The sequence below is a fragment of the Pagrus pagrus genome (genome assembly GCF_965226575.1).
Source record: "Pagrus pagrus genome assembly, chromosome: 20".
Taxonomy (NCBI): domain Eukaryota; kingdom Metazoa; phylum Chordata; class Actinopteri; order Spariformes; family Sparidae; genus Pagrus; species Pagrus pagrus.
This window is the reverse complement of record NC_140207.1, coordinates 5,433,494-5,454,880: the sequence shown is the minus strand read 5'-3', so window position 1 is coordinate 5,454,880 and position 21,387 is coordinate 5,433,494. Positions and strand designations below refer to the sequence as shown.

The 21,387-nt window shown below is 43.4% G+C and overlaps 2 protein-coding genes across 7 annotated transcripts in view; one reads left to right on the top strand and one right to left on the bottom strand.

The window, feature by feature from the left end:
• Positions 1 to 17,579, top strand: part of dpp6a (dipeptidyl-peptidase 6a) — a 226,423-nt gene extending 208,844 nt beyond the window's left edge. For all 6 annotated transcript variants that reach the window (XM_084340342.1, XM_084340344.1, XM_084340345.1 and 3 more), the window contains 18 exons: positions 4,972 to 5,126; positions 5,499 to 5,596; positions 6,000 to 6,123; positions 6,216 to 6,254; positions 6,394 to 6,501; positions 6,611 to 6,702; positions 8,384 to 8,431; positions 8,555 to 8,673; positions 10,054 to 10,125; positions 10,941 to 11,048; positions 11,526 to 11,595; positions 12,073 to 12,267; positions 12,560 to 12,614; positions 12,848 to 12,947; positions 13,667 to 13,725; positions 14,165 to 14,237; positions 14,331 to 14,404; positions 14,994 to 17,579. In XM_084340342.1, the coding sequence (XP_084196468.1) occupies positions 4,972 to 5,126; positions 5,499 to 5,596; positions 6,000 to 6,123; positions 6,216 to 6,254; positions 6,394 to 6,501; positions 6,611 to 6,702; positions 8,384 to 8,431; positions 8,555 to 8,673; positions 10,054 to 10,125; positions 10,941 to 11,048; positions 11,526 to 11,595; positions 12,073 to 12,267; positions 12,560 to 12,614; positions 12,848 to 12,947; positions 13,667 to 13,725; positions 14,165 to 14,237; positions 14,331 to 14,404; positions 14,994 to 15,143 (1,739 nt within the window). In that variant the 3' untranslated portion in view covers positions 15,144 to 17,579. The remainder of the gene's footprint in view (positions 1 to 4,971; positions 5,127 to 5,498; positions 5,597 to 5,999; positions 6,124 to 6,215; positions 6,255 to 6,393; positions 6,502 to 6,610; positions 6,703 to 8,383; positions 8,432 to 8,554; positions 8,674 to 10,053; positions 10,126 to 10,940; positions 11,049 to 11,525; positions 11,596 to 12,072; positions 12,268 to 12,559; positions 12,615 to 12,847; positions 12,948 to 13,666; positions 13,726 to 14,164; positions 14,238 to 14,330; positions 14,405 to 14,993) is intronic.
• Positions 17,580 to 18,147: 568 nt separating this feature from the next.
• Positions 18,148 to 20,922, bottom strand: ggh (gamma-glutamyl hydrolase (conjugase, folylpolygammaglutamyl hydrolase)). The gene is made up of 9 exons (XM_084340347.1): positions 20,743 to 20,922; positions 20,505 to 20,613; positions 20,311 to 20,361; positions 19,506 to 19,590; positions 19,288 to 19,426; positions 18,859 to 18,965; positions 18,677 to 18,767; positions 18,450 to 18,584; positions 18,148 to 18,346 (listed from the first exon to the last, which is right to left on the bottom strand). Exons 1-9 carry the CDS (start codon positions 20,822 to 20,824, stop codon positions 18,228 to 18,230), a joined length of 918 nt encoding a protein of 305 aa, XP_084196473.1. The 5' UTR covers positions 20,825 to 20,922; the 3' UTR covers positions 18,148 to 18,227.
• Positions 20,923 to 21,387: the final 465 nt, after the last annotated feature.

Genomic DNA, 21,387 nt, shown 5'->3' with positions numbered 1-21,387 from the left:
AAAGCCAGGTTCCTCTTTCCAGACCTTTCAGGATGAACTGGGAGACCAGCTGTGAGTCGGACCTTATCTCCCACCATCAGTGCCCGGCCTCACTGATGCTCTTGTTGCTGAACGGGAGCAAATCCCTGCTGCCAGGCTGCAAAACCCAGTGAAGAGCCTGAAGGAAGGAAACTGGAGACTCCTGATTTTAGCATGAGATGTTCAATAATCACACACTGGCGTCATGTTCAGGTGTCCAAAAATGGATTCTGCACACTGATAGTGACGATTTATTTGCATCCTGTTTACCTAATACACAACAGTCAGCTTCATTCCCATTAATGTAAAATCCCTTTTCAAAAAAATGTCCATAAGCCTGTAAATAGATTTGGCGCCGGCCCAGTGGCGATGCCGGCATCTGCAGGGGAGCTTAGAAGCCGCGCCAGATTGTGTAGTGTTTACATTCATCAGTGTGACTGCGAGGCGGAAGATTTTCCATGCTAATGACTCGAGCTCCCGCTCTGGCCAAGGTCAAGCTGAGGCTCCGACTGCCGGCGAGGAGAAATGAGGTCTTTAAGCTCTGGCTGTCGCTGCGCGGCAGATGTGATGCTGAGGGGTGAAAGGTTGGCAAATAATCTCCCAGACTCGAATATCCTCCGGGGCCGCGTTGCTGTTTTAAATCCACAAATGTGTGTGTGAGTGTGTGTGTTTGGAGGAGACGAAGAAGAAGAAACAATTAAAGAGACGCAGCCAAGAACCCTGCCGGCTGTGTGTAATAGTCCAAAACGCCTCCGGAGAGTCTCGAGTGCTCTGTCATCTGTCTGCTGTCTGATTATTGAGGCTGTGCTGATGCCGACACATCCCGCAGTGTGACGCAGCCCAAGGAAACAACTGTTTATTGGGCTCTGGTGCGGCGAGATAAAACCGCAGCGTTGCTTTGATTTGAGTCGTGTTTGCCCCCGTAGATGTTTGGCTAGATGACTCGTTTGCATCGAGAGGCTCGTTCGCCGGGGTCGTGTCTGTTTATCGCTCCGTTTTGCAGGCCGAGCCCGCGGGGCCCGTCGAGGAGCCGCACAATCAACACTCGTGCACTCGAAAGGGAAAAGATTAATAAGGGGAATAAAAATGTTGGTTCGAGTTTACGAGCCGGAGCTGATGTGAGACGCGCAGTCGGAAGTAGTTTGGTCGAACTTTTTCTAAGTGCGTCCGAGCCGCAGTCGCCTGTGGATTGTCACACAAACAGCAGGATCGGGAAACTGTGTGTCGGTCTGCTCAGCACGGAAGAAACTTAATGATTTCTTGCAGGAGTCGGTGTCTGTCTCTTTGATACCGTCACTGTAGGATACGGATTTTGGAGTTGCTGGTAAACAGAAATATTATGTTCGCCAGAAGAGACGATTTGAGGATCAAGTCGGCAAATCAAAACGTTGTAAATGAGGAGCGCTGGAGCTTGTTCGATTTAATATCTGCAGGAATGAAAATGGAGCCAGATGGAAATAAATTGTCACAGTACAAAAATCACAACAAAACCCAAATGCACAAAGGCAGGGAAGCAGTCAGAGTCTTTACTCAGAGGAAGGATGAGGGATGCAAAAATCCAGGCAGGCAAACGAGGTCCAACACCCAAAATATACAGACTGGGTCCAAACACAAGATCAAGTATAAACCAGACGCTGGAGACGCTATGCATGCACCCTTGCAAAGCATGCTGGTAGCGTAGCTTCGGGTTTTCAAGCGAGACAGGGTATCGCGTTTCTATTTGCATAAAGTCGAAATCCGACTACTCGATGCAAAAGAGGGGCGTCCAGTGCGAAAAACAATAAAAAACTAACCGTTATTGAGTTAAATAGCGACAGATTCAGCGACTCCATGCCTTACTACTCGCACAAAATGTCAGCGGGAACTTGTTTTGGTTAATGTTTCCAAAGGAGCCGCCATGTTGGACCGGTTTGAAATCCAGGCAGACAGCTCGAGCTTAAATCAGCTGAGTGGAAATGAAAATGGTGACTGGAAAGTTGTTTTTACAGCACAAATACTGTGCCAATACTAACTACCACCTACCATACTAACTCTGGTTGCATCACTGTGACATCATCAGGGTTTAATTTCTGTGCCCCTTTAAGTTAAAAGAGGAGGATCAGTGTCATCTGTGGAAGCATCGTGTGTCTGTGGTACGGCTGCAGGCTGAATGTACACACATCCTCCATGTCTCTCGTTCCCCTCCCGTCTGTCAGCTTCATATAAAACCTGCAACAGCATTTTCCTCCTGCATCATCTTGCGATGTTCTCTGGATGGAGCCGCAGACGAGGCTGTGAAGACGCTCGGCGAAATATCTCACCTCGCTCCGTCATGTGCTTTTCTATTCCTGCTCGGTTGTCAACTTCCACCGTCACCTCAGTCAGCGCCGTGATAGCTGCGCTGTATTTATAGTAACAGCTGCTCCTCTGACATGTTGGCTGGAAAAGTATAATGTCATGACTTCTGTGCAACGTGCCCGACGGTGAGCTGGGAGGAGGGTGTGTCTCAGCTCGACCTCGAGCAGACTCGTCTGGTAGGATTTCACAGTTCAACATACAGTAGACTCAGTGAAGTTTAATATGTAAGTTAATCAATACTCTGGCTCACAGTCAGTGAGCAGGCTGATGAATCAGGGCAGCTTTTCTTGGGTTTTTAGAGCTGCGTTTGTTTCTGTGCCACACTGCTGCTCCACTTTTCCACTTCTAGCATGTGACTCTGCTGCCCTCTGCTGGAAAGATGTGGCCACTTTTAAACTCGACGTCATCGTCAGTGACTCAGTGCAGAGTTCACTAGATGTTCCTGCTAAAAGCAAGAAGTGGATGAAACGCAGCCTTTTCTTTTCCTTTCCTTCTCCTCGTTACTTCACTCCGCCTGCGTCTGTCACATTATTATTTCCCATCGGCCACTTGACTCGTACTGTCTCATGCATTAATGATAATCTTTGCTAAGTGAATAATGTGGTCGACACAGCGGGGTGGGGAGCACGGAGAGGGGGGACGAGCCTCAGCGCGCTAATCATTAGAGCCCGACCGGTATATCGCTGATATTTCAGTATCATGTTGGATATATGTTAATATCTTGATGTCTGATATCTGTTTTATTTTGAACATATTTCAAAAGATACTGTGTGTAACTTATACTTATTTAAATTTCCAGTGAGTTTAGTGAACTGTATATGTAAAGATATCGGCCAATTTATCGATATCAGCATGTTTTACTTCCCAAATCTCCAGAATCATTCAGGCTCTGGTCCAAAAAGAAAAGAAAGAGAAACAATCTCATTACCTAAGAGGAAGACGTGGGAGTCGGCTCATCGTTTCACGCCCTTCTTGACTTTGCGTTTCTTTTGTTTACCTCGCACACCTCGGCATCCCTCCGGCAACTTTCTCCTCGACTGGCCAAGGTGACCGGGCCGTCCCCAGCCGAGCGGATCCGACAGCCCCGGTGGGTTCCACTCCGCTTGGACAGCTTTTTAAAGCCGCCGCCGGTGAAGTTGGCGGGAAAAGCGATGGGGGGAACCGGCCATGCGGGAAATCGCTTTTATTATTTTTTATTTTTCTTCATCATTTGCAGAAGTGCAGCGGCGTGCTGCTCCGCTCATCTTCAGACGATGAGATCCAATCATTCCCCGCTGGTTCAGCTCAGCAGGGTGCAGGTGGACACATCAGGCGGGCAAAGACTAAACTGGACTAACCGCCTCCATTAGTCCTATTCTCATTGTCACTGGCAACAAAGACTTCGGGTTTATTATAAGTTTAGTCGAGTCCAGCGGTGGAAAAAGATGCTACAGGCTCGAATACTCGTGCAGAATCGCTGAGAGAACAAACATATATAAGCGTCGTCATCGGACGATGCTGCATATCAAGTGCTTCCACCGAGCGTGCACGGCTAATGAAAATGCTAATTGGTAGTTGATGTCGGTTAATTCCCCAAAGCCGGCACCCAGTCCCACAGATAAACAGCAGTAATGAAATTTTAATTGCAAAAGTTGATTTAAACGTGGCTGCCGGCGCGTCGCAACAATGAGTGTTTGGACGCCGTCTGCGTCGACGCAACAGAACTTCACAATGAAGCCGGGTCGTCACGGCCGTCAGAAAAGTTCCCTCAGCGACATTTTATTTGCATAATTTCTTAATAACTCGCCGTGGAGAGGAGTTTATGTGTGTGTGTGTGTGTGTGTGTGTGTGTGTAGCAGCAGAAATGAAGAACTGCTTTCATCATCCATTATGTTCTCTGTCTGTCCAACAAGAGGGTGTGCGATTGCGACATAGTTTTTAAGTACACACACCTGCACGCAGAGGGTCCCGAGGGAGCCCTGGAGGTGGCGGGTCTGAAGAGGGAGGTGATGATAACCCGAGAGCTGAAGTTGTTCGGTCGCAGTCGTACCTGGTGAGGAATCGCTGTTCGGTTCATTTTCTGGGAAACGTAGCCGAGTTCTATTTCGGTCGATAGGTTGCGCTCGGATTAAAAGCCGTTGTGATTTATGACCTCAGCGTCCTGGTGTGCTGTTTGTGTTGTTGTGTGCAGGTTTAAGAGAGAGAGACAGAGAGAGAGAGGTCCAAATATAGAAAACAGGTCAGGTAAGAGTTGGTGTGCTGCACTGCTGATGGGGCGGAGAGAGTAACTTTTAGTTTTCTGCCTCTTTGACCTGATTTTAAGGGAGGATTATTGTCCTGGTGTTTTATTTTTGTCCTAAACTGCTCGATTTGTCATAAAGAAATGATTTTCGATGGACAACGGGAGACGACATTCATGCACGAACATTTAAATGAGTTTCTCTAAAGAGCACTACTGATTAAACAGCATTTATAAACATTTCAAAAGACATAAAACCTGTTAGTTTCTAACCCCGACGAGCAGCAGCAGTATGACTCTGTTGGCCTGCAGCCATGTAATTACTTTGTATCCCGCTGTGTGAGTCTTTTACTCGCTGTCATTATGATTGATGCTCATTTTCCTTCTCTCTCTTCCAGAGGAGATTTTCCAGTCCCACATCGCCCATTGGTGGTCTCCAGATGGTGCCAGGTTAGCGTACGCCACCATCAACGACACCCTGGTGCCCAGGATGGAGCTGCCCATGTTCACGGGCACGCCGTACCCGATGGGGAAGGAGTACCACTACCCTAAGGTGCACAGTTTTATCAGCAACACTAAGCGGTGTAACGGTACAGAAGTAAATGTGATGACATGTCTGCTTTCACACCTAGAGGCTGCTTTAAAACAGCAGGGACAAGTTGTCGGACTCATTGGAACCAGACTCCCTTTAAAAATCCCTCAATTTTGTGAGTTGTGCAGTCAGGAGAAACTTTATGAACCCTGTGAAAAGCTGTCTACAACAAACTCTTAACAATTTGGACCTTCTTGTTAATTCGGCAAACGTTCGGCAATCCGTTTGTTCCGGTGACGTATGACTGCAAGCATCGAACTGTGACGTTTACGTGACAAAAGCATGTGCCAGTACTCAAAACTACCTTTTCTCCTCCGTCTTCACGCTGCTCAGGCCGGTGAGGAGAACCCCGTCATCACTCTGTATGTCGTGAACCTCAACGGACCTCTTCACACCATCGAGATGAGACGACCCGATGATCCCAGGATAGGGTGAGGCTGCCGACCAATCATCTCTCTCCAACCGCCTGCTTTTACATATTTTCTTCATATCCACATATTGGTTGATTCTTCGTCTCCAGTGATGCGTTGTCACTTGATGCCGCCCTGTGTTTAGTTTTGTTCTGTTCTGTTCGTATTCATACCCACTTTTTTATTCCCCCCTCTCTGCGGCTCATTATAAGCTGCACTAATGTCTCAATTTCTCTGCGAGAGGTCATTAATGTTTCATCCCGTTTTAAAATTCTTTTATTATCAGCACTTAGTAAAACGGAAACATTGTGGCTCTTTATTCGGTCGTTGTCTTATTTTCTAATATAATATGTTGTGTCATTTGCCCTCGGACCTCGCAGTGTAAACACAGTTAATTGTTATGTAACGATGCCTCTGTGTTCAGGGAGTACTATGTGACCATGGTGAAATGGGCCACCACCACCAAACTGGCCATCAACTGGCTGAACAGAGCCCAGAACATCTCCATACTCACGCTGTGCGAGGCCACGACGGGAGTGTGCACAAAGGTACGCCTGAGTACTGCGTGTGTACACATACTGTGTACTTTGTGTGCTTTATTTATGTACAACGACTGAATGTTGTCAACCTGTTTCTACAGAAACACGAGGATGAAAGTGAAGGCTGGCTGCACAGACAGGTGAGAGCACTGACGCAGATGTGAGTTATATTTAAAGTTGTTGATTATACTTCCTGTCTTTTGTGTGATGGGAGGATTTTGTCCTTTGTGTTGCTCTGTTGTTTTGTTTTTAATGGACTAATCTTCTGTGTGTCTTCAGAATGAGAAGCCTCTGTTTTCCAAAGACGGGCTGAAGCTGTTCTTCACACGCGCCATTCCTCAAGGAGGCCGAGGAAAGTTCTTCCACATCTCCATGTCCATCTCCCAGGTAGGAGGACGGGATTTTAAACACATGTTGGGCAATAAAATCAACTCTTTCATTGCCTTAATATGCGCTATTCTTCATAACATTAGTCATTTTCTGTGTTTCTCTGAAGCCCAACACCAGCACAGACACACTCCAGTCCATCACGTCTGGAGACTGGGATGTCACCCAGGTCCTGGCCTACAATGAGGACAGCCAGCTGATGTGAGTGTCCATAAAAAGCAGTCCTGCATCACCTCAGTCACCACACTCACAGCCAGAAAACATCGTGTATCACAAGTCTCCATAGTTTTACTGTATAGAGGTACACGTTGTTTAATTGAAAATAATTATTTTTTGGTGAAAGAAACTTTCAAGAGAATTTTTTTTTTCCAGAAAGTTTCAGGAGACAAATGTTTTTCCATGTGTGACAAACTATTTCTGATTCATGTGTGAATGTAAAAATATTTTCAGGAGAAAAGATTTTTTTTTTTTCATTTGAAGCCGAGTTAAAAAAAATTTCAAGAGAAAATTTTTCCTTTCCTCCTTTTTTCCTTGTGTTAAACCGAATGAAAAATATTTCAAGGGGGAAAAGTTTTTTTTTTCTTCTTTTTTTCATGTGAAACTCAGTGGAAAAAAATCTTTAGGGAAGTTTTTTGCATCTGTGAAACTGACTTAAAAAATCTTCAAGAGAAATTTTTTCTTTTTCTTCATGAAAAAAATCATGAAAAAAAATTGAAAACACAGTTTCGGACACTGACACTGACGGCAGATTAGTACAAATCATAACACATTCACCGCTAGAAGACATTTGTCTCCTGATGTTTTTCTGTCACTCAGTTTCACAAATGAAAACAAAAATTCTCCTGGATTTCTTTTTTTTCGCTCACACATTTTTATTTCTCCAGATTTTTTTTTCATGTTGGAAGCAAATATTTAAGGAACTCTTAAATTATATTACATTATTTTTATAATATCTATTTTTATAAAATATATTCTGGCGAAACATTTTTCCCCTCCAGCTCTCAAGTCGTAAACACAGAGAGAAAACAATTTAAATCAGACAAAAACAAACGTGTTCACCTCAGGGCTTCTGTACATTTTTTAAATTGGATCAGCAGAATTTAATTTAAAATATGTTTCTGATTAAAAACTAAACTGAGGTTTGAAGATAGGTAAAGTTTGTTGCAACATAATTTAAAGTTAAACCAAGAAAAACTTAAACTTTACCAAGGAGACCATGAGGTGAATGTTTCAGCACCACGGACAGAGACAGACAGAGCGAGCCCATAGAGGCTGGGTTCTGTTTGTGTCCATGCGTCTGAGTGTTTCAGCACCACGGACAGAGCTCAGTGCAGCAGATATTAACCCGTTTAATGCCAAAAATGTGAATTACTTCTGATTTCTGACCAGCGTTTCTACGACCACAGCGTGTCGAGCTGAGCCTCGTGTTTCTTCTCCCAGCTCTCACAATGTGTTCAGTGTTGAGGCGTCTCTGTGGATTCTGACTCATCTCCGCTGTTCCCAGATAAATTCACACCCACACTCGAGGGGCCACGAGGCAACTGCGATCCGACTAACGCCGTCTCACATGTACACACCTGCGTCCGCACACGCAAACACATCTACAAACACAAGTCCCTCATTGTTCCCAGTGTTGGACTTGAAAAGCCTCCTCTCCTCTCGAGGGGGTAAGAGCTGGCCTACTTCTCCTCTAAAAGGATTTGTACCCCATTTTTACCCCCATCATTCATTTATGAAACATCTATTCGAGCGAGTAGTTGGCTCGTTGCTTTGCCAGGAGTTTTTTTTTGTTGTTTTATCTAACCCGAGGCTGAGCGCTGACTCAGAAAAAAAGCTGTGCAGCTATGAATGACTGCATGTGTTTTCTCTTCTATTAATGTAGATACTTCCTGAGCACTGAGGACGAGCCAAAGAGAAGACATTTGTACAGGTGCTGGCTGTTTTACTCGTGTTACGTTCTTCTGTTGGTGTCAAAGCAGTGAAACATGAACATTTTGCTCATTTATATTGTCAGAAAAGTCTCTAAAATGTGAAATGTTTTTTGTTTCCGCAGCGCCGACACCTTCGGTTCGTTCAACCGCCGCTGTCTGTCGTGCGCCTTGTCCGACAGCTGCGGCTACATCAGCGGCTCCTTCAGCCACAACATGAGCTACTTCCTGCTCAACTGCCAAGGTACGGCGCCTGAGTAGATGTACTTAGTTACTGCTGCGCGGCTTCAGCATTATTCTGTAGTTTTCTGTCCAGACTCTCTTCGAGTCTCTGGGAAATAAGATCTCCCATCACGCCCTGCCTCTCCTTCCACCCTGATCCATGTACGATGCAAAGTCTTGATGTTGCGTCGAAAACAGAAGCCGAAAGATTCGAGAGTGAGGAGTCATGTTTCTGTAATTTGAGTCTGAGTGAAGCCTCGCAGCTTTAATATTTCATCACAGTCGCCTCTGATCCTCGCTGAGTGATTATCGCCGGACTGAAATCAAACAGGAAGTGACCACAACGCCGTCAAACCCTAGACATCTTTGTAATGCACCTCGGCCCGCCCAGGAGAATTTACCTGATGAAGTTCTGATAGCATTACCGCGAGAAGAGACGGAGAGCGGCAGGAAGATGAAGGACGGAGGGCGGGAGCAGCTGGTGTTTCTCCACAGTGTTCCTGCAGCGAGCTCCCAATCTACTAAGTGCATCAATCACTTCATCCGCTGTCCCTCCTCCCTCCGAGCTCAGGTTTTAGGGCTTTAGCGTGACGGACTCAGCCTCAGTTTGTGGCCCAGATATGGAAAATCTATTTCAGCGGTTGGATTACATAAATTGAATAAGCAAAGATTTTTCTCTTTGTTTGACAGACAACAGATCTGAGACGTCTCTCTCTCTGGTTTTCACTTAATCTGCCACCTTATTGTTTGGAGCTGCTGGAGGAGACTCAGTACGGTGGCCCTGAAGCGCAAATCACAACGGCAAATAGGAAAACACAACCACAAAGCAAAACACAACATTAACTCCTGTTGGAAGAAAAACACTTTTGTTAATTTGACTTCTAATTTGTTGTTGTTTTTAATTTGCCGTTGTGTTTTTATATTTGCTTTTGTGATTTCTGATTTGTTGTTGTGTTTTGTTCTTTGTTAATTAGATTTGCAATTTGTGGTTGTGTTTTGTGAGCTGTGCTTTATGATGTTGTTTTTATAGTTGTCGTTTTTTGTTGTTGTGTTTTGTTTTCCATTTTGTTTTTTGATTTGTTGTTGTGTTTTTATATCTGCTATTGTTTTTTGTGAGTTGTTGTTGTGTTTTATTTTCCGTTGCGTTTTCATTTTTGTCATCACTTTTTTCCTGTTTGCTGTTGTGATTTCCAACATGTTGTTGTGTTTTCTCTTTTGTTAATTTGGTTTCCAGCTTGTGGTTGTGCCTGTTTCCTATTCGCCGTTGTGATTGGCACCTCAGGGCCACCGTAGCTTTGACATCATTGTCATCATTTAACGCTGAACCAGGTCGATGCACACGTACAGTATAAAAAGTTTATAAAAGTACACATCTGTGACACTTTGTCGACTTTGTCTTCAGGCCCGGACATCCCGTTTGTAGCCGTCTACAAGACCCAGAGAGACGGAGAGAGCGAGACGCAGGACAGAGAGAGTGAGTACTGCAGCTGACTCAACCACACATTTGCATCTACAAGCCTCCGTCTCATGCTAAAGACGTTAGCGGCGACCTTGTGACGCAGCGGCATCGTGAAAACATCCAGAACGACCTCGTCAGGAGGGGACAGAGTGACCACCTGTGCACTGACTCACTGTTTGTCTACCAGCCAAGTCCGGGCATAATGGCAGTAATCACATTACTCCTCACAATGGATGTCCTCATTAAATTATGACCTGCCCCACGGCTATATCAGCATACTGTAATTTGATCACTACAGTGTGTGTGTGTGTGTGTGTGTGTGTGTGTATGATGTCCCTGCTCTGACTCTGTTAAGTCTATATAATCTTATTACCGGAGATTATTTCATGTATTCGGCTGTTTCGCAGTATTTATGTGCAGTAATGTTTCCCCACTGTTCACCGACCAACCTGCTGACTGTGCTGTTTTTATAAAGGCTTTGTTATTGAAATGAGCACAGCTGATCAAGTGTGTGAGGAGCTGTCGTAGTGATGTCATCATTATTAACAAGGTGAAGAGTCAGCTGTGGTAGCAGTGAGTCTGTACCATTACATACAGACTGTTTGATGACATGTTCTCATAAAAGAAGTGTTTTTGTGATATTAAAACTCTTATAAATCCAACATAATCTAAAAATGAAGGTCAGATTCACATGGAAATAAAAAGAAGCTAATTGAATTTTGATTTTAAATTCACAATGAAACGTTTTTACTTGAACTTTTCTGCACGTTTCATAACTTACTGGATGTAAACAATGTAAATCTGGTTGGTTATCGATGTGCCGTCCGCAGGTATCGCAGAAGTCCACAGACTGGAGAACAACGACAACCTGAGGCTGACTCTGGACTCCATGCAGATGCCCACAGTGGAGTACAAGGAGATCAACATGGACGACTACAGTACGTGTCGAGGACAATGTTGGACAAGTCACGAGGAAAAGCTTTGAGATAAATAGATACAATGCAAAGTTACTCACATGAGAAGCAAATGCAGAACCTAGTAAAGGTTTTAATCCTTTTTTTGGCCGGTAAACCTTAAAAATGAAGCAGTTTGGATTCTACACTCTTGTGTTGTTTAATTTGAGTTACTGGCTTTTTATTTTATGTTACACAGGGATCGGAGAGTTGAATTTTAACCGTTATGTTTTGAAGATTTGGACTCTTCGTTCTCCATACCTCTGTGATATCACACTTTGTAATTCACATTTCCTACTGACTTGAATCTGGTATTGTTTGAAAAACATCCCAACTTCCATAATCCTGCTTTTTAGATGCAGATGTCACATAGTCTGTCCTTTTATTCATGACTCTGTCATCATTAATTATACAAAGCTGTGAATTTCCTGTGCACTGACTGTGTTTGTGTCTGTATCGCAGCCTTGTCGATGCAGATCCTGAAACCCGCCGGCTTCGTGGAGACGTCCCACTACCCTCTGCTGCTGCTTGTGTACGTACGAGCTCGTGTTGTCACACAGTCGTGTCGAGCACACGTGATGCACAAAGACAAACAGTGTGTCCATGAGCAGCGCTGAGTCAGACATACTGATGTAGAGACACACTGCTTTGTCTCCTCTCCAGCTGGATGTTAATCACTCTGTGAATGAGGAGACTCGTCCTCCTGTCCACCCCGTTATTTCAATAATGTTTGTCTCCTCGGGGCTTTTTGGCTGTCCTTCTCTCTGCAGCTCAAATTAAAGCTTTTCACTGTGCCGGCACATTTCAGAAAAGAAAAGAAAAACACAATCATGACTGTCTGAACGCTCATTTATCAAAGTGGCCGTGAACTCTGTGCTGCATCGGCCTCAGTCGATGTAAAGTCAACTTTCCATCCTGAAGATTTAAGTTGTCTACAGGGTTTATTTAACATTTTAACAAAGAACTCACTGGATTGTCTTCAGCAGTCTTTGTCTTTGTATCCGTGCAGCGACGGGACACCTGGTGGCCAGATGGTGGCGGAGCAGTTTCAAATGGACTGGGCCACCGTGATGGTGAGCAGCTTCGGCGCCATCGTGGTGCGCTGCGACGGGCGAGGCAGCGGCTTCCAGGGCACCAACCTGCTGCACCGCATCCAGAAGAAGCTGGGCCTGTACGAGGAGCAGGACCAGAAGGACGCGCTCAAGTACGTCTTCCATACGTCACGGCTTCTTTAAAGTCATCAGAGGAAACACCAGGAGTTCACTGCTGACTTGGTTTAAAACAGATTGGCGCTTTTCAAACACCACTGATATCTATTTCATCACACCTCGATGCAATGTTGTAGAAAGTACCCAAAGTAAAGGTATTATGTTACAGTATTACTTTGGTAAAAGTGAAATTCTTAAGGCAGCTACAGCTTCTGTAGTGAGACACTTTATACACAAGTCAAAACTGAAATGTTAGTCCTAACTTGAGCCGATGTTTTTCTTCTGCAGTTTTCTTTTGAAAGAGGCCTACGTCGACAAAAGCAGAGTTGGAGCTTATGGAAAGGTAAGAACAGACAAAAGAAAAGCAAAGCCTCTAAGAGAAACGTGAAAATGCTCATGGTAGTTGATACTAAAGCAAATGAAGTAATTGAGGGCTTGTTGATTACTAAAACACCACAATTTGAATACTTAATACACAGCACACTACCATCCTAAAAGAAAAAACCCTTTAAAACAGACTGTAAATGCTCTTGGCCGTTGACACTGAAGCAATAACGCCCCTCTTCTGTCCCTCAGGTGTACGGAGGCTATGTGACCAGCCTGTTGGTCAGCGGTGAGGAGTCTCCTGTAAAGTGTGGCGCTGTCCTCTCGCCCATCACCGACTTTGAATTATACGGTGAGCCGTGTTTGTTTCCATAGTATCTTGTGTATGTGGTAAACAAATACAGAATCTCTGCATAATCAGTCAGGCTCAGGCGGAGAGCGTTCAAAAGGAACAAGACAGACGTAGATTGCAAATCTCACACCTTCACCTCTGCGGCTGGGAGTCATTTCCCCGACTGTGTCGTTCATGTATGTACTGTGGTTGTTGTTCACCTTATCAGTGTGATGGTTGCAGATACACCTCAGAACCCAATCATAACAGCGGCAGGCGAAGTGAACCACCCCGGCCTCACCTCGGCCGCCAGAGGAATAAAATGTGTGAAATGTAGAGTAGCGTGGAGGGAGACGGAGAGCCGGAGCTCTCACTGAGGCAGGAAACTGCAAATTAAGGAGGAGCGGCGCCGCGGTGTGACTGATTTACCATCTATTTGATTTCTCTCGCTCTGCCAGAGGGGGGTGAGAGACGAGCCGTGACACTGTATAAGTTTGGAATTGCAAATGAAGACGGTCCGCGGCAGCTCCCAGACTAAAGGATATGTAGATGGCTGAATATATTTGAATATGAGGAGGAGGAGGAGGAGGAGGAGGAGGAGGAGGAGGAGGAACACCTGCAAGCTTTTTCTTTTTTTCCCTTGGAAATGGCCAGAGAACGGGACAGACGTGACACATCGATCTTGCTAATAATGTGACGTGTTGGTGTCATTTTGTTAATTGAATCTCTTTCTCCTGCAGCTTCTGCGTTTTCAGAGCGATACCTTGGACTGCCCAAACCGGATCCGAGAGCGTATTCGGTAAGGTTTTAGTTATGTTTCAAATTCAAAGTGTACGGAAGAGGAGGGCCACGGTGAAAAGATCTGAGTTCTTACTTCTTTTTTTTCACAATTCTGACTTATTTCCTCCAAATTTGGACTTTGTTCCTCAAATTTTGGATTTTTTTCCTCCAAATTCAGACATTTTTTCACAATTCTGACTTTTTTTCCTCCAAATTTGGACTTTTTTCCTCAAATTTTGGACTTTTTCCCTCCAAATTAGATTTTTTTCCTCCAAATGCAGACTTTATTTTTCACAGTTCTGATTAAAATTAAAAAAGAAACTGAGTTTAAGTCAGAACTGTGAAGAAATTAACTTGTGTTTGCAGTGGCGTTAATCCTCTTTCTGCACAGTCGTTGTAATCATTGCGGCGTCTAACTGGATCTAACGTGTTGCCTCGTGTGTCTCGTTACTTCTCAGATGGCAAATCTGGCACACAGAGCGTCTCAGTTCATGGATAAGAAGTTTCTCATTATCCATCCGACAGCTGACGGTAAGAAAACAATTGAATTTTTCCAGTTTTTTTTAAATCTTCTTCTTCTCCGTCTGACATTTTGGGCCTGTGTCTCGTTGTGTTTCCCTTCAGAAAAAGTCCATTTCCAACATACAGCGAAATTCATCGCCCAGCTCATCAATGAAAAGGCCAACTACACCTTACAGGTACGCCGTGTCGCTTTCACTCTGTAATTACAGCAGCCGCTGATCCAATTCCTGCGCTCGTCTTTTCTTCGCCCGGTTCAGTTCTCCTCCAACCTCTGGGAGCTTTGTGATCCCAGTGGGATCCAACAGCAGGCGGAGGATTAGCCCCTCACAATGCCTTCAATCCACATAATGAGATTACGGGACCTTCTTGGGAATCCTAATCCAATTAAGACACAATGTACTGCAGCCCACTGTTCACTGGAGCTTATTACTGACTGATAGGTTCCTCTGCACGCAGGCATTGAATGTCTGTGGCTCTAATAGGTTTTAGGTCGGCCTATGTAAACACCATTACCCAGTTACAATATCTCTGTTAAAGCTTCACTCCAGAAACTTGGTACGAGTCTCAATTAGTGCTAAATTACATCGTCAGTGCGAGAAAGTTAACGATAAATTCGATTCAAGATCTGAAGAATTTGTTGTTTACTTGAGAGAAAATTAGTTTGCATCTAGACTCTTCAGTCTGTGGACAAAACCTGTAGATAATGAACCTGTAAGATCTGCTGTGTGGCATCTCACTCACTATAAACGTATCTCTGTGTCTCAGATCTACCCAGACGAAGGCCACTTCATCCACAGTGAAGCCACGAGGCAGCACCTCAGCCAGTCCCTGGTGAACTTCTTCGAGGAGTGCTTCAGGCTACCGGAGATCGTGTTCGAGGAGGCGCTGGAGGAGGAGAGCGAAGACGAGGGTTAGCCTGGCCCCCTCCTGTTTCCCCCGAATCCCTCCCCTGCTCATACGTTTCGCCTGCCCGTAACCTCCATCCCGTCCCTGTGCCCCACGCACAACACTGGCATACAAGTTGTCCACGATATGCAACTCTCTCCTGCTCTTTGCTCAATTTGGTTTTGCATTTGGACTCCCCGTGTCCGCATGCTGAACCTGAGACTGCCTTTCCAGCAGATTGACGATCTTAATCCTACATCCATCCTCCCCATCCTCTGATCCAACACCCACCCCGAGTTCAGGCCCCTCTCCGGAGAGCCGACACAGACTGACGACCTGACGCGACGTTTTTTTGGATTATACTGAATGATTTAACAGGAAGCAGTCTCCTTCGCAGCGGGACGGACCAGCTCCTTTTAAAAAGCAGTGGAGAGAAAGCATCGGCTCTCACACAGACTTTGAAGCTGTGAGGACGAGGAACACCTTATAGCACATAACTGCTGGGCTTGTATATTAATGAGAATCAGACGCCCGGTGAAAAACACTGGTTGTTCATAACGGGCGTCTGGGAAATTGTGCGGAAAACAGGAAATGTTACTATTTTTAAAGTTGTGAAGAACTTTAATGTTGGACTGTGGTTGTGTCTTTTGTTCTTACAGTATGTAAAATAGCACACAAGCATCCACTCGGCTTTTTACGGATATATTTTCTGTTTTTGTTTGTTTGTTTTTGCCCTGATGCTGGTTTCATCTCGTCGCTTCATTTCCATGTGTTTCAGTGATGCTGAAAGAATTCTCCGTCTGGTGAAAATGTTTGGAAGAAAAAAAAGTTTCTTAATGTTCATTTGACACAGTTTTATTGTGATGATCCGGTCAACTTGTTTTAGTCACTGTGCCTTACTTTGTCAGAAAACATCCTGCTGTGGGACTGCATTTATGAACTACAACCAGGCTGATTTCACAACAGTAGTCTGACATTTTGGGAAATGTTTTATTTGCTGTCTTGTCTCGAGTTAGAGGAGATTGACTCAATCTCTTACCTGCCTGTTAAATATGGAGCTACAGCCAGCTGCTGGCTAGCTTAATGAAACAGTTAGCCTGGCTGTAGCAGCTAGCTAGTCTGTTAGCTCATCTCACACTCACAGTTAGCATGTTGAACTGCAAGAACTACAAAAAACAAATCGTAAAAACTACAAATTGTGTTTTTTCTGGGGGTTATGATCTGGACTATTTCTTTGTAACTGTTAGCTTTGGTGAACAGGAAGCTTGGCTCTAGCTAGCTAGCGTATTAGCTCCTCTGACACTCACTTTTAGCACGTAACTATAACTTGTTTAACCCGTACAAAACTACAAGTTGTGGTTATGATCTGGACTATTTCTTTGCCAGGAGCACCGACTTTCCGAAGTCATTAGAGCTGTTTAAGCTAAACCAAGCTAACCATCTCCAGGACTTAACTCGATATCTAACAGAGGTATGACGGTGGTGTCGATCTCTTCATCCAACTCAAGAAAGCGAATTAACATATTTCCCAAAATAGCAGCTATGTTTTAAACCTCTAGCTTGAAATATAATATTATAAAAATACACTGTATGAAGAGCTGCTCTCAAAAGCTAATACCTGACTGAGAAACTGAGATTTCAAACTTGGAAATATGCCCAAATAGATTATTACACCGAGCTACAATGTACAGAATCTGCATGCACCGTTGCTTTTACGATGTTAAAGAAAGGTAGGTGAAGACAATGTATAACCAGTACAGACACCACAGTGCTGTGTCACTTTACACTTGAAATCATAGATTACATCAATAAAGGCCATAAGTTTGGTGTTAAACCCCGAGAAATTATGCATTTGTATATAAGGGTGAAGAGTTGCGATGAAGACGTACCGACATACAGACGTACGATGATGAATTCTTGAGGCACAAGTTTAATTTTCCATGTCTTTTTATTTGAATGGCCATTTGTGTTACGTTTCAGTGCATGTTAAAGAGGTTATTTGCAGCACTATCCCCCCTCATAGCTCAGCTCCACATGGTAATTTTGACATATTGAATGTTCCTTACTGGATTGCATAAATTACATTTCCAGTAGTATTGTGATTGAGATCCCAGTCTCGTCAGCTTGATGTGTAAATGTTATTCAAATATCATTTTATTATTCTAAAGAGAAAAAAAAAAAGAAAAAGAAAAAAGAAAAACAATATTACCTGAGTGTTATTTGTGCATAAAGCATTTTGGAAGTTACATTTGACTATTCATTTCCGTTCTCCTGTTGCTGTCCTTGAACTGAGTTGATTGAAAGTGGACTTTATAATTGCCAATGGCAACGTCGAACTCTCTTGCCAGTGGTTGAGGACTTTTTCAAGATGCTCAACTTTGTTATCCAAAGCATTAGAAGGAGATTGATGTCAGACTGTGGCATGAAGGTAAATGTTAGAATAAAAAAATAGATATTTTATCAGCCTTTCCGTCTTTCTTGGCTCATCTGTCTTGTTGCTCTTGTGAATCTTAAAGCTGGATTTATTTTGTATTTATTTATTTATATATAGATTTTTTGTCTCCACTGAATCCTGAGCGTGATATTGTGACTGTCGTAAGATCATACTGATAACATGTTGCGCTAGCCAGTGTTAGGAATGTTAATGTTTGTTAGCAAGTGTTAGCAACGTTAGCTAGTGCAACAAACCTGGCAACCACATGAGGGGGCTAGCACATAAACAGCTCATGGAAACTTTCATCCTGACCTGAATCAATAAATTATAGTTTATGTTGATGAGTGCACATTTTACCTAAATATAAACATTCAAATGTTTAAAGTAAAACTCCCTAAAAGGTCATCATGTAGTGTCTGTAACATTAATAACTAAGCTGTAGACCCAGCTACAGCATCCACAAAGCATGACTTGATATTAACTAAATCCTGCCCCACAACAAGAATTATGATAAATCTATCTCATTTCCACTGAACTATTTGGTTTTGGTTGCAGATTCAACAGATTGTGCAAGCAGTGAAGGCAAATCAAACAATCAAATCATCTGTAAACATTCATCAGTCACATGATTGAGGCAGCCAGTCAGCTGTTGGAGAGGAAACGCACTCCACAAACAAACATCAGAAGAAATATTTCTGTTCAAAGCTGCTTTCCCTCTCAGTGTAAACAGGACTGTAGTTGTATATCAGCGCTTTGCTCTCTTCGTCCTTGGATTCAAACGTGTGCATGTTCTTCCTCGCTGTGAGGAGAGAAACCAGTGCAGGAGTTAGAGATCAAGAAGTTTCTATCATCCGGCTACCGACTATTTATTCAAGGAACCGAACATAACGCTGAGCTCGTACCTTCATTGACAAAGAACTCAGCCATGTAGAAGGTGATCCTGACCGCTGACGGAGAGTGAGGAATGTAAGGCTTCCTCCACTCAAACGCGTTTTTCTCCGGATGCCACTGTGTCCCATAAATTGGATAATCGTAAGCTGCCGAGAGGTAAGTCAAGAAAGATTAAAAAGTGGTTCCCTTCAGTTTGATTCTGCTGTGACCCAATAAAGTGACGTTGCAGCGTAACTACCTTCCATCGTTGACACAAACTCGATCTGTCCGTCTGTATTTGTGGAGAGGACTTTGTAAAACGTATTCAGCTCCTCAGTTGAGTTGAAAGTCTGAAAGAAACAAAGAGGTTAGTTCTGCTCTCATTTTAAATATGTTGATGACTGAACCGTTCTCTCATCATAATAGCGACGAATGACGTACCGACATGGTCACACTCCACTTGTGAGAGTTTTCTGTCAGCGGCTGAGAAGCCAGATCTTTCATGAGTTCTGCTGGGAAGTCTTGAAACATCCTGCTGCTGTTGGCTTCTGGAATAGGTTTGTAAAAATATGATTGTTAATAACCATGTTTTCTCATAATAAATATGATTTTCATAAGCTTTTTGGAGTGGTTCATGAATGGAAGTTAGCATCCTAGCCAGCTAGCCCAAGCCCGCCCCGTCCCAGTCCAAAAGTCCTACTAGCAGTGTACACACTAACACTCCCCTGGCCCCGGAGATCCCACTCCAAACCGCTAGCTCCACAGCTAACTGTGCTCACTCTCCAATAGCAGCTACAATTACAGTACGCAGTTAGTCTGGTGACATTTAATGTTAAGACTGCTCTCTAATCTGTTAAAACGAAGCCGTACCATTCGTGAAATCCAGATGCAAAGCCACACCAGTCGTATTGGTGCGTGACAGTACTGACTTTCCACTGGTCAAATAGGCCAGCTGCTCAAATCCAAGACAGGTGCCCCACACGGGAAAATAGTCGCCTTTCTTGTTTGCCTGAAACATCACACACAGCATGCAGCCTAATCCAGCATCAACACACTGAAAGACAGTTACTAGCATTGAACACTTTTACCTCAATAGCCAGCTCATAAAAGATTCTCGCAGCCCTTTCATAGCCGGATGAGATAATGCTGGCAGACCCACCTGGGTAGAGGATCCTGTCAACACGGACACAACACACAGGGACTGAGTCATGATTCACAAAGAATCATCATAACAAAATGTTCTGGCTTTTTTCTTTCATTTTTTGAGTAATACAGGCCTGGGGTGGACACAATAATAAAATAAACATTACTATTTGATATGCTTGTGTCCTTAGACAGTGTTAGCAACAAAACTGGCAACCACTTGAGGGGGCTAGCACATAATGGGAATTACCATTAACATGCTCATTGACCTGAATCATTAAATTGTATTTTATGTTGATGAGTGCACATTTTACCTCAATATAGACCATAAACATTCAAATGCTTCTGTACAGTGTCTGCTGTAACATTAATAACTAAGCTGTAGACCCAGCTACAGCATCCACATATTATTATTTAAATCCTGCCCCACAACAAGAATTATGATAAATATATAAAAATCTATCCTATTTCCACTGAACTATTTGGTTTGGTTTGCAGATTCAACAGATTGTGCAAGCAGCGAAGGCAAAATGAAACCATCAAATCATCTGTAAACATTCACAAGTCACATGATTGACACAAGTCTTCTCCCAGTCACAGGGATTTAATGGCATCATGAAGTACTAGTTAACCCCTTTTTCTGAAACAAACAGGAATACGACAGCAAATGTTTTTGTTTCATTTTGGAAAACATTCATGCAAAAACATAGCATGCTATGTTAGTAACTTGGTGTATAATAAGACATTTACCCATTAATGGAGTTGAACAGTCTCTTATAGTCCTCTGGTGTCTGGTCAATCCTGCAGAAATAAATAAAAAGGCAATGTTAAATGCTCCAGGTCACACACACACACACACACACACACACACAGTGGTGTATAAACAGGCTCATATCTACTGCAGGAGTGGCAGCTATGAAGCTGGTCATGAGATAATAACTCACATGACAGGTACAACTCTCGCTCCTGCTGACTCCAGATACTTGACATAGGAGGCAGCGATGTAAGATGACTGATTGGTTTTGGGTGAACGGATATCTTGAGCCAGAAGACCTTTTAAAAGGACAACAGAGTAGTTTTTAAAATGTCGCTAACTGCAGCTAGCAACTTTCCAAACTAAGCTAGCTGCAGGTGTTATCATCACAAAGTTAGCTGCAGTTAATAACGTGTTAATAGACTTACCGATGATGGGTCTGTCATTTATATCAGCCGAGGAATAAAACTGTGCACACGACAGAAACACGCAAAACAATAACAGGCTCATTCTGCTGGAGGTGAGTCAAACTTTATCACGTCCTCTGAGTGTCGCAGGGTGTTTTTAATGTAACTTCCTCAGTCGCCATTCCAGTTATATCCATGTCCACGGCACTTCCGGCCTGCCTCCTTCAGAATAAAAACTTGACCGTTGGACGTGTTTCACAAGTAAACGAATGATGAACCCACGACAAACACATTCCTCACAGTTTATTTTGTGATGATAACCACTCAAATTAATTCGTTTTGGGATTTGTTTTTGATTGTGAGGATGTTTGGTGATAGATCGCTTCCGGTTTCCCTTTTTACAGGTTTCACTGAGACGTTTATTTTGAAGTCTGCAATCGAAAACGGAAGTACTCCTTGTTCTGGTTTAATCGGCTTAACTAAGTAAAGAAAAAATCAATTAATCAATTAATTAAAATCAATTTGTGGAATAAATTACGAGTCACACCGAAATGTCATATTTAAAAAAATTGATCTATTTATTTATCTATTTTTTATTTAGCTAATTTTAAGGGGAATATTACAGCCTAATGTATGGAAGCCCATTTCCGCCAGTTTAAAAGAAAA

What these genes read in the sequence shown, in the direction of transcription:
- ggh (XM_084340347.1), bottom strand. Translation starts at nt 20,824, where the DNA reads ATGAGCCTGTTATTGTTTTGCGTGTTTCTGTCGTGTGCACAGTTTTAT. An exon ending in TTTATGAGCTGGCTATTGAG is followed by an intron (nt 19,427 to 19,505) that starts GTAAAAGTGTTC and finishes GTGATGTTTCAG; the next exon opens with GCAAACAAGAAAGGCGACTA. An exon ending in AGTGGAGTGTGACCATGTCG is followed by an intron (nt 18,768 to 18,858) that starts GTACGTCATTCG and finishes TGTTTCTTTCAG; the next exon opens with ACTTTCAACTCAACTGAGGA.